Source organism: Balearica regulorum, chromosome 2 (genome assembly GCF_011004875.1).
Source record: "Balearica regulorum gibbericeps isolate bBalReg1 chromosome 2, bBalReg1.pri, whole genome shotgun sequence".
Lineage (NCBI taxonomy): Eukaryota > Metazoa > Chordata > Aves > Gruiformes > Gruidae > Balearica > Balearica regulorum.
Window position 1 is genome coordinate 101,248,716 of NC_046185.1, and position 16,730 is coordinate 101,265,445.

The window sequence follows — 16,730 nt, forward strand, 5'->3', positions numbered from 1 at the left end:
GGCATGCAAATCGCGGCCGCGCCGGGCGGCGGCGGGCCAGTGGGAAGGGAGAGGGGCGGGGAGGCGGCGCCCCGTTGGACGGCGGGGAAAGCTGCGAAGGCCAATGAGGCGGCGTGGCGGGCGGGGCGCGCCCCGCGGGCGGGGCCATGCAAATTTGGTTTGAAAAGAGGGCGGGAAATCCGAGTTTCGCGGGAGGCCCTTGGCGCGTAACCCGTCTCCTTTCCCTTCATTCATTGTCAGCAGCCGCCGCTTCCTGGAGCCATTTTCCAGCCGGCCCCACACAGCGGGAGCGGCCCCGCTCCATCCGCCGCATCTGCCCGCCCCGCCGCCTCCGTCCCCCCCCGGCGCCCCGCATCCTGCAGCCGGGGCCCCCCCGGCACCCGCAGCCCCCAGTATTTTGCGCGGGGCCTCGGCATCGAGGAGGAAAGGAGCTGGGAAGGCCGGGGGGGGAGGGACGGGGGGAGGAGGAGACGCGGCTGCGGGGACAGACCCGGAGGGAAGGATGAGAAGGGGACTCCAGCCGCCGGCCCCGGCAGCGCCGCCGCCCGCACCGTCCACGGACTCCAGAGCAGCCCCCGCCGGCTTCTCGGCCCGCTTTGCCGCCGGCACCTTCATCCAGATCCGCAGCACCGGCGCGGCGGCGGGGGCGCCCTGTGTTGTCTCCTCCTCCGCCGCCGCTTCCCAGGCTCCCGGTGCCTTTGCCCCGGCGGCGGATGGGGGCCAGCCCGCTGGCAGCTCGCTGTACTGCACCCCCCACGGACCCGCCGGCAGGACGGCGCTGCTGCAGCCCGCTCTCGGCGGAGGCGGAGGCCGCCCCCCGGTAATTTTTTTTTTCCCCCGTCCCCGCGGGAGGGTGAAGGGGACGGTGGGGGATCAGTGCCAGGCAGGCCCTCTCCCCGCCGCCGTCCGGGCCCGGGGTCGGGCGAGGGGAGGGATGGGGGGGGGGGGCAGGAAAGGCGGAGGCAGCGCTTTGTTGCAATAAACTTTCCTGCCTCCTTCCCACCCCCCCGCTGCTGGGTCTTATTTAAAAGGAAAGGAAAAAAAAAAAAGGAGAGGAGAAAAAAATAGGGGGGAAAAAAAAATATATTCCCCCGCCACGTCCCGCCGCACGGGTGCAAGGAGCGAGAAGCCGGCGGCGGGGAAGGGCCCCGCTTCCCCCCGGGGCGGGGGGCCGGGCCGGGCCGTGCCCCGCCGGTGTCTCCGCTTCACCCCCGGAGCCGCCGGTGACGTCTGGCACACGTGCGCGGAGGCCGCGGCTGTGACTGGGAGCCGGGGCGGGCGGGGAGGGGGACGCCGCTTCCTCCTCCTCCTCCTCCTCCCTCTGGCCTGGGACAGCCCGACCGCCGGCCGGCCGACCCCCGGTCCCCGCCGCTCTCGGAAATGCCCCTGCAGCAGGTCAGTGACTCGTGGGGCGGCGGCGCGCACCGACTCCCTCCCCCCCCCCCCCCTTTAAAATTTCCGTCCCCCTTCTTTCAAATTTCCACCCCCCCACCCCCCCAAAAAAAAAATATATATTCCGTTCCCCCACCACCACTCGTGGGGTTTTCTTTGTCCTCGCTGTTTTCGGGTGCGCGCTTGGCCCTCGTGGGCTCCGCCGAGTTGGAGAGCCGGGGAGGGTGCGGGGCATCCCCGCCGGGGGGGGGTCGTGGACGTCGGGGGGGGCTCACCTGCACGCCGGAGGCGTGCAGGTGAGCCCCCCCCGACGTCCACGACCCCCACCCGGCGGCGTGGGATCGCTAAACTCTCTCCCACTTCTTCCCCTCCCACCCCGGTGCGCCCCTGCCGGGGCAAAAGGGGTTTTAACACCGCCCCCACCCCCCACCGCCCAGTCATTGATGGTCCAGGTATGGGATGCTGCTGTTAATTCTGAAATACTTTTGCAAGAGCTTGGGAGCAGCGTTTGCGTCTTTGTGCAGCTGGGAGACAGTGAGGATGGCAGGAGCTGCCTTTCGCGTGGGTTTTTGCAGGTGTTGGTTGCTGAGGTAGTGATGGAAGTTTCAAGGCTTGTCAGATTCCATCCAAAGGGTTGTGGGTTTTGGTTTTTGTTTTTTTTTTTAAAAAGCATCTTCACCATAAAAGATAATTGATTTTTTTTCAGTGCTCCTAGTCTTCAGCATATTGTAACGGTGATTGGTGTCAAGGAAGCTGGTTCAAGCCTCTTTGTAAATATTTGGCTGTCCTATAAGGTTTGCTTCCTAGAAGGTGGTGTTAAGCGACTACAAAGAGGACCACATGTAATGAGATGATTCTGGGAGAATAATTACACAGACTTTTTCAGCTTTGTGGGAGGGATGTTGGTGTTATAGGAGACTTCTAAAATTTCTTCCTAATGGGTGCTACAAGACCATTAAATCTGAATTTAGTGCTTATGGTTCTTTTGGGGGGTATAGAGTTCACCTCTCTAATGGGAGAAACTCCTGGCCATAAAAGTCTAGAAAGGCTTCCTCTTCCCCTTAGAGATTTGGAAGTAGGAAGGTAATTTTGGGCTCTGCCTGCAAAAAAGTCCCCATGCAAGTTGTGAGTGAGTTTGTTGTATACCCTCAGCCCTCATGTTTACTTTGGGGAGAGACATGAGATGGACGAGGAAGACAGTGGTCAGGCCAGCAGGATCTATAGGCTCGGGCTGGCACCCTCCCAGGGCGATAAGCCATCCATGGCATGTGCCAGGCAAGGGGCTGTGCATCCTGCTCTGCCCTGACAGCTGTGCTCACGTCAGTGCCCCTCTTGGAGCCCTGTTGGTTTGTTGCAGACCTGTTTTTCGGGCAGTAGGGCTGAAGCACCCTGGTGCTCTGCCTTGTCTTTCCGCTCCGCAAACTGCTTGGCAGGGAGATGATCCAGCCCTTTTGCAGTTCTCCGGCTCCCACCCAGTTTTCCCCCAAACTTGCAGAGGATTTTCTGGGACTGGGAGACTGAGGGTATTTTCCCAGTTGGCTCCTTCCTGAGCAGTTTTGAGAATCTGGTATCGGAGACTGGTGAGAGGAGTGAGGAAAATGCTGGGTAGTTGAAGTAGTGAGCTCTGGCGGGCAGCACCAATATAAATTTAGCTCTTGATTAGTTGAGTTGCAAGTAGCACATGGAGACTGAGACCCCCAGCTGAAAACAAGGCCCTACTATGCAAAAGACTGTAGGGATAAGTCTAAAATTTGGCCAGCACACCTGCATGGTTAGGGTTATGAAAATTCTCTATCTTTGCAGATGTAATTGCACTGGCTACCCACCCATCACTTCCAAATATAAACTATGGTATGACTGGAAAAGAGTCAGTACAGCAGTATAGTTTAGGCTGTTCAGGGAGGTGTTTGGCTATACCAGCAAATGAAAAAGTTTCTTTTGCTGAAGTAAGCTGCTTTCCCTCTGGGAATTTGTAGTTACTTTATCTATGGTTGTGTAAGTGTAACCGTGCTGAAAAAGCCTTGAAAGGTGGCCTAGTCCATAACAACAGGCGGCTCCAGCTCCAGAGAGATGAGAGTTTACACACCCCTCCATCTCCCAAGCAGGTGTCTCGATGCTGTCTGAAACCTCTTCCTTGCTCTGTCTCCGCCTGTCACGGCAGCTCCAGTGGCTGAGGGTTGCTAACTGGGCTTTTGTAGCCTGGTGAGCCCAGGCTCTGGGGGGCTGTGACCCAGGCTGCCCAGCCTTTCAACTTGAGGATTTTTTTCATGATTCCTGTGGAGTTAATAGATAGTGTTACTGGGCAGATCTGAACCCCTGCCATGGCTTAAACACAAGCGGTAATGAAGAATTAACCCTTGCAAAGCAACCGTCAACTTGAGCTCTTGGGGAAAGCCTGAGTCTCCGGAGATGGGGTCAGTGCTGCTGCAAGGGGCAGGTGGTCCTGCACCCTCCCCTGCCCTCCTGCGCCCTGCCCAGGGGCTGGTGCTGCTTCCCTTTTTCCCTTCTTGAAGCCCAGGCTTCCCAGGATGGAAAATTAACCTTGACCAAAATAAATAAATAAAGGTTTTCTGCTGGGCAGGCAGGTTGAACCAGCTAATGGAAGGTCTGGTAGGTGCTAGGGACCATCAAGGGAAGGTGGTGGCAAGGGAGGGGCCACAGAGGTGGGTGACACTGTGCCGTTTTGGTGGCAGCGAGCTTGCAAATCAAGTCGATTCCTCATGAAAACGTGGGAGAAATTAATGTTTGGCGAGGCACCCCAAAAGCATTCTTGCTGGTGTTGGCTCCTCGCTTGGTGTGAGAAAGTCACTACCATTTGCAAATCCCAGTACTTAAAAAATCGGGCTGCTATAAAAGCAAGCTGCTCAAAATGTTTCTAATTCAATAGTGGAGAATTTCTTACTGTCTTTGGGTTATAAAGATAAGCCTTTAAGAAGAGGGCCATTTTCTTAGCCATGAGAAAATGCTTAAATGGAGACACCACCCACATGTTAAGTCCTTTTTAAAAGGGGCTAAATCCTCTTAACAAGAATATCTTTAGAGAACTCCTGTGGCCTTTAGATGACATGAGCTGTGGAGAGGCTGGTTCGGCATACTTCAGAAGAGGGCAGGAGGATTTACAATTCCAAACTGAATACTTAGCACCTCTCTCACTCTTCTGGTAGTTTAGAAAGCACCTCTTCCTCCTTCCTTCTCAGCAAGTCACAGCTGGAAGGGGAGAAAAATGGGGTAACACACAATCTTTCTGCTAGGTGTTAGGTAATGGAGCAGGCCAAATGAGACATAAATACTGAACAGGTATGGGAGAAAAGCCTGTAAGTTGAATAAAAGAGGTGGGTAGTTAACTAGTAGCTTCTCTTTTGCAGGACTGAAAAGTTTTGTCTGTGTAGAAGACATAGGCGTTTTCATATTCAGAGCTGTTTTCATGTTTCTTTGCCTGATAGCATTCATTTCTATTAACACAAACTAGCATGGGTCTGGGGCCTTTGCTTTTTGAATAGCATTTAAGGGAGTTTTTGGTTTAAATCCACCTCCTCCAGCAACAGACTGCTTCTGAGCCCAAGGAGGTACCACATGGTCCTTTGGCACAGCAGTCTGAGGAGAGTTCAAAGAGGTATAAATTCTGATTGCCCTAACCGTGCCAACAAGCATCTAGTGGAAAGTGTAGGCATCCTAATAAAAATGTACAGCAGTACCCTGTAGCTTGCTGACGGTGGCTTTGCTATCCTCATGCAGAGTCCAGCTATGCTGGTGTGGCTCTGTCTGCACCAGAACTACGGTAGTTTTCTTTCCCCACAGTGATAAGGGTTTCTGGCAGGTTTCCATGAGCAGCTGAGCCACTCAAAGGCTTTACTGTTGCTGGTAGGAGTAGGCTTGCTTCTCCCTCACCATCTCCTTTGTAGGACTTCCTTCACCCTACCCCTGGCCTGGCAGTGCTCTTTCCCCTGCTTGGGGAGCATCCAGCTGTGCTGGTGTGTTGGTTTTCTGCTGCTTTAACAAGATAAAATAGCTGGGTCTGGTGAGCAATTGGGTCTGACATGCAGTAGGTATTGGGCGTACATGGCCCGATGTGGGTCACTTTAGGGCCAGTTTATTCTTCTGTAGAGGCTGCTTCAACTGATTGAGCAATTAAAGCCATTTTCTTTCCCCTCATTTTGTCCCAGGTATGTTGGTGCTGCTCTGTTAATTTTTACAGTGCTCATTTGTGAGTATGTGTGAGCATTTAAAAAAAAAAAATCTTTATACTTAGGAACCGCTGTATTTTGCAAGATGAAAGTTTCTCCTACTACTTCTCTGACTACAACTGGCAAACATTTGAGGAAGGAACGCAAGAAGGCTTGCACAGGACAGCCCTTCTTCCACTTGCTTTGGGAGACCGCTTCCTTGGTCAGGGTTTACAATGAGTTTCATAGCTATCGATGGCCTGTGATTTTAGTCTAATCCGTGTTTGAATCTAGTTGTAGTTCTGACCTTACGTAGCAGCAAGTTCTATCTATGATTTAGTTATCTTGTATGGAAGAAGAAAGAATTTTGTTTCTGTTTTTTTTTTCTTTCTTTTTGAACTTGCTGTCTATAGTGTCATTGGGTGATCCTAGATACTGTGGTAGGAGAAAATTATTTCCTCATATATGTTTCTCAACACAGTTTGTGATACATTATCTTCTGTCCTCAGTTGTCTTCTCCAAGCTGAAGAGTGATAGACCACTTAATTTCTCCTGAAATGAAAGCCATTAATATTAAAATAGAAGTGTCCTTTTATAAAAGAATCACATGATTCTTGAAAATAAACAGGTGTGTTAGTTGGGGGGGGGGGTTTGAGGGCAGGGGGAGAATTGGTGGCTGTAAAAGATGTTTTGAAGACATGGTGGTCCTAGCAGGAGCCAGAGACCCTTTCAGAGCCAGCTTGTTTCACAAGGCCTTAACCTGGCTGTGGGTGGGAAAACAGGAGGTGTGGGGCAGAGGGGCTGAGCGTGCCCCACTACTGTGGGAACAGCTCATTATGAAGCACAGGTTGCAAAAAGGAAAATGAAGTGGCACCTCTCCTCTTTGGAGCCCCTGTCCTGTGTGGGGCCACTAGGTCTGGTGTGGCTGTGGGAGGGGAATTCAGCCCACCCCTCCTGTCCAGAGCACCAAGAGGGGAACTGGGTGAGAAACGAAGATGTGAGCTGTTCTTAGTAGCTTCAAGTATGACACCTTTCAAACTTTCAGGCTTCGCTTCTGAAGGTGTGTGCTGGGCTGATGGCTGTGGCTCTGGTGGCAGGGTTGGTGCTAGTGTGGCAGGGTGGCTCCGGCTTTAATCTTGGCTTGTGGAGGAGCTGCCTGCTAAGAATGGGTTGGAGACGGTGACTTCAGTTCGGATGGGCTTCTTGCATCAATGGTGGTAACATAGATCCAGCCATGCCCAGAGCAAGACTTCAGCAGATGGAACGCTCTTCTTAGTGTAACCAAATCTTCAGGTTTTACAGTCTCTGCAAATAATCTCATTTACAGCTGGCAGCACTGAGTGTGGATATATGGTGGCAACTCTCCTCCTTACAAATGACTAAGTTGGACTTCAGACTTTTGTTTTGGCTGGCAGAGTTAATCACTTCCTGCATTATTTTTTGAGAGCAGCATTGTGCTGGCAGGGAGGAGAAACCCACTTCACGTGCCTGGGGACAGTGGTGTGCCGTGGGAGGGAGGCTGCGGGTGCCTCCAGGACAGGGCTGTTGCAGTGCTTGAGGTGCTGCTGCTGAAGTATTTGGACTTGGTTTCAATTTCATTTCTGTCTTCTGTTTGAAGACAGACTTGGCAAAATTGCCCAATTTATCACATCTTTAAAAGGGAACTATTTCACTTCTGTTTTCCTCAAGTAAGTTGGTCCAAAACCACACTTGGAAGTGCTATGCCTGGCATGGGTGTCTCCTGAAGTACTATGCTGTCTGCTTGGATGGTGCTGGTGTTTGCTGGATCTCGTGGCATTTGCAGAGTTTTTAATGCCTTGTGGGCTCAACCTGAGCTGTGGTAAATATTTCCGTCTGCAAGCCCTGTAAAAGGGAGAAGGGAAGAGTTTGGCTGCATGTTGATGAAGCTGGAGCATAATGAAAATGGCCTCTGCTATGTGGTAGGAGTGTTCTACTTCATGCATTTTAGCCTTCCTTTTATACATAAATGAATACATTGCAAATATGTTGGTAGTTGTTTGTGAACTGAACTTGCCTAAGGTTAATGGCATGTGTTGTGTCTCTCCTGTCCTACTTCTGAACGTGAACAGTTGTTGACCTGACCTGTTCCCGTGTGAAAGCTAACACACACTAACTCTGCCACCACTGCACGTGCGTGCCCTGCAGCTTTCAGGCTTTTGTGCCAAAGGTCTTTTGCCTAGGACTAAGTGCCCTGGTTTTCGGCTGGGATAGGGTTAATTTTCCACAAGAAGCTGGGAGGGGACACAGCCAGGACAGCTGACCCAAATTAGCCAAAGGGATATTCCATACCATATAAAGTTGTGCTCTGTCTATAAGGAGGAGCTAGCTGGGGAGGAGGGATCGCTGCTTGGGAATGGGCTGGACATCAGGTTTTGGGGTGGTGAGCAAATTGCATTGTGTATCACCACTTCTGTTTATTTCTACTTCTAGAAGTACAATCAGTACTGTTTCATCACTTTGTTTAGGTAGGAGACTTAAATTGATCACCTGCATCTACTTCCAAGATTTCATCCAACTTGCATGTGGCTGCATCTAGGCCCAGAAGTGACCACTACCAAAGGCTGGTGGCATTTTTGGGTGCCTTACTTCAAGGGTCTGCTTTTTAAGGGGGTATTGGGTGCTTCCTGTGATGATCACTTGCAGTACTGCAGACATTGAGTCCTTGGTATCGAGCTTTGTATGAACAAGCCACTGTTAAAAGCAAAGGCTGCTATTGTTTTGGCTTTCACTTCTATATCTTTACAACTGGATTTTAGAGTCTCATCACATAGGCATTGCAACCTACCAGTTGTTTTGCAAAGATCTGTGAAAACTCTTGGAAAACATGTTAACAACTGTTTTCAGTAAAAATAAATTGTATTGGGAAACTGGATAATAAGAGGTGTCTGCTTTGCCTTGGCTGCTTCAGCTCCAGCATTCCTGCTCCAAGTTGTGGTATATGTGTGTGTTGGTTAATGTATGCACAGATTCTAGAAGAAATTTTCATTAATGAACTTCTTGAAAGACTTTATCCTCTTTACAACGCTATTCTGGTTTTGGGGGTTTTTTTGGTTGTTGTACAGCTGTTGGTTCAAAGGTTGTTGCATACTGCATAACTTACTGCTAGAAAGCAGGGCGGGGGAAGAAACTCATTGGCAAACTTCCTTCCTTGTTAATTAAGGTGACATTAAGTCTCTGGTTTAGGACTCAATGATGGCAGTTGCCATGCAGTGCAAGAGTCAAATTCTTATATATTGTGTCAGGCTTATCAATCCATTCTACAAGTTCTCTCTAAATATGACTTTCTCTTAATTTTGGTTCTACCCATTAGTTACAAAATCTTACTAAAATTGGAGTGCAGTAACTGATACTATTTTTTTCTGCAAGCCACTGAATCTGCACTGTTGGATTTCATGATTTTTACACATTTTAAAGTACAGATGTAATTTTAGAGTGAAACACTTTTTGGTAGAGCGAGTGTACTATGCTCTCCAGAAAAGTTAGCTTTCAAATTTGCCTTGCATGTTGTTCAGCAACAAACTGGCATGTAGACTTGCTTGAATCCCTCCTACCTAGACTCCCATTTAAGAGATGTCATCTGGCAAATTTCAGATCTGGAAGTAAAAATGTAACCTCTTGACCTGGTGTTTGTATTGGTATGGTCCATTTAGGTGGACACAGGCTTATGGCTTTTTGAGTGTTACCACAGTATAAGTAGATAAGTAGGTAAAAATATAAAATGATGTGTAGAAAGGGTCTCATCTTGTACCACATGTGGAATGGCTGTTCCCATGTATCTGGTTGTCTATGGTGTACTGGAAAATACATGCTTTAAAGAGCAGTTCTGAAGGGTTTGCGGCATTCTCTGACTGCTTCTGTAGTGGAAACTGAGCTTTCCATCGCCTTCTGCTTGGGCTTTTCTAACATGTGCTGGTTTTAAGGTTGTTTTTCCAACCAGAGATACTAGAAATGGAATTATATGGAATTTTAATGTCTTGAGCGATGCTAGTAACCTAATAGTGCCTTCAGTACTTGTTTTCTTGTGCTGCTAACTCGGGAATTAAACGGCATTACCATGTATATATGCTGGTGTTATTTTGCCTTGCCAGCGTCATGTTTTTAGTCAGTGTTGGTCCCACACACTGACAGTCAGTTTTTTGTCCCTGTACAGTAAGCTAGTTCACACTTTGTCTAATGTCTTTGCATAGCAGGAATTGATGTTGGTTACAGCTCTCACAGAAGGCTTTTGTGTGGCGATATCTGAAAGCTGTCTTGTTGGAGCTTTTATCAAGGCTATTGCAATGAGGCCATTATCCCCACTCATGGCGAGCACAGATATTCGCAGAAATTTTTATAATAATGCTTAGTAAGTGGCACACTGGTAAAGAGTGACAATGCTGGAGTGGTACAGAAATAATACCCGAGGTGGCAGCCATGCCGGGGTGGGGAGTTATCTGTCCTTGCAGGCTAGGGAAGGGGTGGGAAGGGAACCCTGTGCGGGGCAGACGGAGGGTGGTGATCAGGGCTATCGCAAGCATGAATAATCCTGGCTGTCAGCTCAGCAGAATAAAGTTTTACTTTTCATGGTAAGACTTTTATCGAGCAGCTCCAAGTAACCCAGATCCAAATTGCTGTATAATAGTTCTGCACCTTGGGTGATGGTTTTTTTTTTTCTTTCAGCTGCACGGTATCTGTAGCCTAAAAATGTCTCTTGGGAGTTCTGAAAAACTGCGAGTCTGGTGAGAGGAAGCTGAAACTTCACAATTCCACTCTAATACTCTTTAAGTACAAACCTCTTGAGCCAGTAGAAAAGACAATTTACTACTTGAGGTGGGGGCAGGGAGGGCTTTAAAAGCTATAATAGCATTTTCACTGGCTGCTTTGTCTTGACAGTAGGTATTTCACTGTTCGGGGTTTTTTTTGGTTTTGTTTTTTCTTCAGGAACTGCAGGTTAAAAAAAGCTCTTTTTCTGAAAAGCAGTGTCCTGAAAGCATAAGCAAGTTGCTCATTTTCTTTCTCTGGTTCTTAATCATAAGAGCTGCCTTGATGATTTTTCCCACCTCAAATTAGCAGTTTATTTATAACATGCTAATGTTCTGCATACCCGTTGGTATTACTGTTCTGTCGTGCTGAGCTGAGAATTGTTCTCTCAAACTGACACGGCAAAGATAACATAAATGAACATGGGAAATTGCGTATGATGGAGGAAGAATTCAGGTGGCTTTTAGTAAGACTTTGGTTCACACTTCTTTCTATAAAATCACTTCAATTTTCTTTCTGATTTCAATTGCTAATCATGTTTTTGTTGCTTTTGGAAATGTATTTGTTACTTTCAAAAAATAAAATGCAGGCCATTGGCTCTTGGTCTCCTCGCTATGCTTTCACTCCTGTTGGCAGACTTTTCTCTGATTGTCTTCTGCACCCTGCCATCAGCTGCCTTGGATTGCAGGCAGGGGAGTTAGGAACTTGAGGGGGTATTTCCGCCTTCTCAGAGCCCTTGCAACAATCGCTTTGCAACTGAGAGCCTGCAAGGTCTCTGCTGGAAGGCTCTTCCAGATCTAGGGGTTATCAGCGTCCTTCTCAGTGGTCCTCTGCTTCAACTGTTCTACAGAAAGACCAGGGAGCATTCAAAGTCGAGACCGTGCAACACAGGGTGTCTTGTGCACGGAGAAGGAAATGGCAAAATCAAAACACATCCCATAAGTTGCTGTACTTGGAGCCGTGTGCTTTGTGGGTGTTGACGAGAAAGATGGTAAAGAAAGGTGCAAGATCATTTGGAGGCCTCCAACATTGTTTGCTTGTGACCCATTCTCTAAAGATGCTCTTCATGTTGCTGCTGGCCTTGGGGTGCTGAAGTCCTTCCCTTTTCTTGTCTTGGTAGCATCATGCTTTTGCTGAATATGTGGGAAGCGAATGTGACAGTAGTGAACAGGTTGCGTGCTGCTGGGTAGGTATTAAGCTTAGGTACAGCCTTCTGTGGACAGAAATAAGTTAGTACTTATAAAGCTTTTATTGTGTTTTTGTTTTTTGGGGAGCAGAAACCCACTTTGCTCTGAAGGGGAATGTGTAGGGGATTCCAGAGACTGACATATTTAATAAATAAAAAAAGAGAGAAAAGAAAAGCAAGCTTGTAGGCAGGCAAATTCCCCTTATTCAGAGAAAGCCATATGTTCAGGATACTATCCTTAGTGTGATTTATTTGCTTCAGAATTAGGAAAGAGGGTTGCTAGGAAAAATAAGATGCATTCACTTCTTTCACCTTAAAGAATTTTATGAGGGCGATTACCATCTCCCTCCTTTCTCCCTCTTTCCCAGTCCTGGAGAATAATCAATTTAGCAATAAGTCAGAGCAAGCAAAAATGGGATTGTTCTCATCTGCAATGCAGAGACTAAGATGGACTCTTTCTTTAAGGCCAAAATCAGGTATTTCTGCCTTAAAGTCAATCAGGACTTATTGAATCATTCTGTGTTCAGGGAGAAAGTCTCAGAATTTCAGCCTTTTTATTTTCCCCTTTGAATTTGTCTAGTTTTTGTTTTCTTGACTATCCTTTAGCTCTTTCGATGGCTTCAGTGCCATTTTGAACACATTTCTCTACTTCCTCCAAGGGAGGGAAGCAGCACCAATCGTACTGGACAGGCATTATATCTGTTGCTAGCACTTCAAATGAAGTGAAGAAATGTGGCTTTCCCACCCATTTGAAGAGCTCAGTTGCCTCAGCGTGTGAAAAGCAGCCCTCAAACTCTGTTCAACTGGTAACTGACAAGGGAGGAATCCCCTCAAGACCTTGCTGGGAGAAAACTCCAGGCATCTGTGAGATGTTACAGTATATCTAGCTAAAAATATCAGATACTTGAGCTTGCCTATTGACTCGTTCGATGGCGATGCCTTGTTGAAATGGAAAAAGCCAACATATCTGGAACAGTTTTAAACTTCTTGAACTTTGCATAGTAGTGCAATGACACAAGGGCGGAGGCATAAAGATCCCAGCAAATGTACTTGTCCACCAGCGCAGCCCTGGCTCTTTCTCTGGTCTTTGCAAGCTGCCTGTCAGCAGCTGTAATGGTGCTGGAAGGGTTGCTTTCCTCCTGAAAAGCTGGTGTCAGATACTTTGTCTAGATTCAGCCCCAGACCCTTTGATTAATGTTGCGCAAATCGTACAAAAATGTATCGTACCCTCTGCAAGTATTTCACCTCTCCCTGGATGCCAGAGACTATGCTTTTTGTCCTCTTTGTCACTCTGCCTTGTGTTTGAGTGCCCCTTTGTGACTGCATGAGCACCAGCCCCAGCACGGAGCAAGGGCAGTGATCTTCCCAGCTAGGACCTTGAATTAAGAGTATCTTGAATTAAGAGTGTGGGAAGGTACCCAGTCCCCTCTTTGAGGAAAAATGTGGAGTGTAACTTATAAGATGTGTTAGGCTGAACTGAGGTGGGCATGCAGGTCAGGACTGATGCAGCAGCACATTTACATGGGGGAGATCTTTATGCACCTGTCACTACAGGTCCACCTGTTTGTACATCTGCACCCCACGCATGTAAGACTGGAATTTTTTGGATAGTAATATTGGTCAGGGCCATGACTAGTTGCTTTCTTGTTCTTGTGTGTAACTATATAGAGTGGAAAAACTTCAGCTTTCACTTAGCTTCCTATCGCTTTCAGAGGTGGAGTTGAAACTGAATTTCTTAAGTCTACTTTGACTACCATCACATGGTTGTGGTAGCCTGATGTGATTTTTCTCTTCAGAAAAACGGTCTGAAAATCCGCATGCTTCACTGTCCATTTTGCAATGAGCTGATCCTTTTTTCAAGACAAACTTAGGAGTTTGAGTTCCTCTTCTTGTGAGGAGCTGCATTTACCATCAGGTGCTTGGAGTACCTGTGAGTTTGTGGAGACTGTGGCTTCTTCAGACCTGCTTTCTGAGGGCCTGTGAGGGGACAAGCTGCTAGACCTGCTACCGGATCAGCCAGTTGCATCTAGCATCTTGGCTACAGCTGAGATTGGACTATTGATCTTGGTGATGTGAGCTTCAAATTGCAAAAGAACTAATGAAGTCTTTTGATTGCATGGACAAAAAGACAGGACATACACATATACAGCCTTGGGGCTTCTGAGGGCTGAGCAGGTGTCCTTCTTGGGGGATCCTGAGGAGCTGGGCTTCTGCTTCTCCAGTTTAACTGGCTGCTTCCATCTCTCCTGGCATGGTGAAATTGCATCAGTCCCTTCACTAAGCATTTTTATCTAGACTACCAATTTCAACAAAGTGATTTTTAATTTATTTTTTTTTTTCAAAGTTTGGTGTTAAGATCTTTAGGTAGGCCAGCAAGATGATTCAGGTAAGAACCTTTTACAGTCGCAATATGGAATTTTTTCACCTTAACGAGCGAATGTGGTGGTTTGAGCACATGCCAGTGTGCCTTTCCAGAGCTGTGATACGGCTGAACCACAGTGGAAATCTGGAACCGTAACAACACTGCTTATAGGAAGTTCGACTCCCTGCATTTAACCACAAATGTGGTCAATCTTAGGAGAGGCAATAACGGAGAGGAAGAAAGGTGGTAGTATTTGATTAGCTTTGTTCTCCTTGGTTTTTTGCACTGCATCTGATGGATGCAGCTCTGGCTGTGAGAAAAGAGTGATAATGTTACTGACTGATGATACCAGTTTCTTCCTTGTTACACTTTGAAGATACTCCTTTGGGGTAGATATAATAAGAGTTGCTTTCAGCATATTAAATTCAATAGTCACGTGCTATTATTAAATGTCTGTGCTGCTTGGTAAACTATTCAGTATTTCTGAAGGCAATAACATAAAGAAGAGGATTAAATACCATGTCAAGATCCTTCAGGTGGTCAGTAGCTTCAAACACAAAGCAATCCAGTTGTGACAGGCATCTGCAGTAGGTGAGTGAGGGACAAAGGTCTTCCCATTGCTCCTCACCATCATGCCTCAGACCAACATGTTCGATCCGTTCAGTTCAGTGGCACGGGAACGGCTGTTTGTCTTGGAAACTAAAACATCCTTCTGCTTCCTATTTGAAGTGTAATCCTCTCACAGTTGGGGTAACCTTAATTCCCTGCTGGGCTAGGAAGGAAAAGATGAACTGGGAACCGGGTCTGCACTACTAGGAGTGCTTCCTGTGATGGAAGGGATTTCCTGCAACCATCCTGGGATACGCTTTGGGGCTGCGGTTTCACAGTCAGCTTATGGTGATCCAAGTCAGTGCCGCCATGAACGGGGTTGCGCTGCCCTCCCTCCCTGCTCACGCTGTCCCACCGCCTCCCCATGCTGGTGCCCGGCCTCATACTGCCCTGCGCTCGGCCAGACTGGGGACCCCTTCCAGCTGAAAGCTAACACTGGCTGAGCAATTACTTTTCAGCCCAGCGAGCTGCCTGGCCCGGCTGGCCAGGGTGGAGGTGGCTGGTGGGGGCTGCCCCTCTTGGCAGGGGGGCCCTGATGTGCACCCTTGGCTGGAAATGGCGGCGTGTGCCCTCTGGCTGTGCGCTCTCCCTGCATGTGGGATGCCTCACTCAGTGCCACAGCAGACAGAGAGCCTCGCTACATGCATGACCTTAGCATCTCCTAGGAGCGGGTGGAATTGTGTGTAAGGAAAACCTAACAGATGGCTATGTAAAGAAATAGGCAGCTTTTGTGCTGTTACTTACTGCTTACGTTACCCAGTGCGAGCAGCTGCTGGTGCCCGGCTGGCAGCACCCAAGGCCTGAAGGGAACTCGCACGCTGTCCCCATCTCCAGCTTCCAGCTTTTAAAGGTTTGGGGGCGGTTTAGGGGTTTTGTGAGCACACGGAGGAGAAAAGATGGCTGAAAACGCTCTCAATTCGCAGAGGAAGTCCATGATGACTTAAACTGAGAATCTGCATTTTCTTAGCGCTGTGTTTGCACCGTGCCTCGTACACTTGCCTTCCAGTCCCTGACCAAGGCTCCTAGGCTACGTTTAATTTAATTACAGTCTGATGGCTGGCATTGAAGTAGGTGAAGATATAGATGTAATTTGTGCCTAGAAGTTATGTGTGTAGGGTGAGCTTGTAATACTGGAGGCCTTCTCCGAAATCATCGCTATCGGGAAATGTGTCCTAATGAAAGACTGGCGGTGCTGCTTTGACAGGTACAGTTGCTCTGAGCAGGGCTTTAATGTGTCTGATTTTTAACAGATTAAAGTAATGGTGTTGTGGTCTTGCACGAGAGGTCATGGAATCCCTGGAGATAGCAATTGGGATGGCTTTTACTGCCAATAGCCACAGCCGAGGGGCTTATCTCACGTGGGTTATGAGTGTGGGAAGGTGCCTAGAGCTTCTGGCTAGATGAGTGGTAATGAACGCCAGTCATATGGAAAGTTCATCAGGGAAGGTTGAGTTTCATGACTGTACTCACAGCAACATCTCTTTTATGCCCCTCAAGTGGAGCGGAGAAGCCAGCCTCCATGGCAGTGGGAGCACCCAGGGCCCTGCTTATTCCCCATTGCTGCAGAATTTGGCTCTTGTGACCAAAATACACCACTGAATTTCAGCTTAAAAGGAGGTATATCATTGTGGTTGTACGTAAAGGTTTCCTTAAAAACTCAACTAGTGCAGTACTTAGTACTAACTAACTCTAGAGATGGCTTGTAACTAACAGGGCTGCAAAATAAGATGGCTGGCATTGAAGTAGGTGAAGATATAGATGTAATTTGTGCCTAGAAGTTATGTGTGTAGGGTGAGCTTGTAATACTGGAGGCCTTCTCTGAAATCATCACTATTGGGAAATGTCTCCTGATGAAAGACTCTCACTTTAATCTGTTGCCTAATTTTGAACATAACCATTTTGTTATTGATTACTTCAGCAAAAAACTTCAGATGTGTTTATCTCGCAATCCTTCCAAGCATTGCCCACTGCTGGAAGCCTCAGCTTTCCCCACAGCAGCTGCCAAAATTTCTGTCTTTCTCCCTATACTTTCTTTAGCACCATTGTGCATTGAAACATTTGCAGGATAGTAAAATTTGAAAGCTGTGTAGCATTCCTATTTATTTTGGAATTCAGTTTTTTTTACACAAGGAATGCTGTAACTCTGCCATATTTACTTTCTTATGTTTAATTCAATAAAATGTATTTACCTGAAGCGGACACAAAATTTCCAGTTTGCTGAGGAAAGCATAGAGCTGTGCTGCAGAACTTGTTCCAA

The 16,730-nt window shown here is 47.8% G+C and overlaps 1 protein-coding gene across 2 annotated transcripts in view; it reads left to right on the top strand.

The window, feature by feature from the left end:
• Positions 1–224: 224 nt before the first annotated feature.
• Positions 225–16,730, top strand: part of E2F3 (E2F transcription factor 3) — a 44,058-nt gene continuing 27,552 nt past the window's right edge. For both annotated transcript variants that reach the window (XM_075745161.1, XM_075745162.1), the window contains exon 1: positions 225–820. In XM_075745161.1, coding sequence (XP_075601276.1) covers positions 503–820 — 318 coding nt within the window. In that variant the 5' untranslated portion in view covers positions 225–502. The remainder of the gene's footprint in view (positions 821–16,730) is intronic.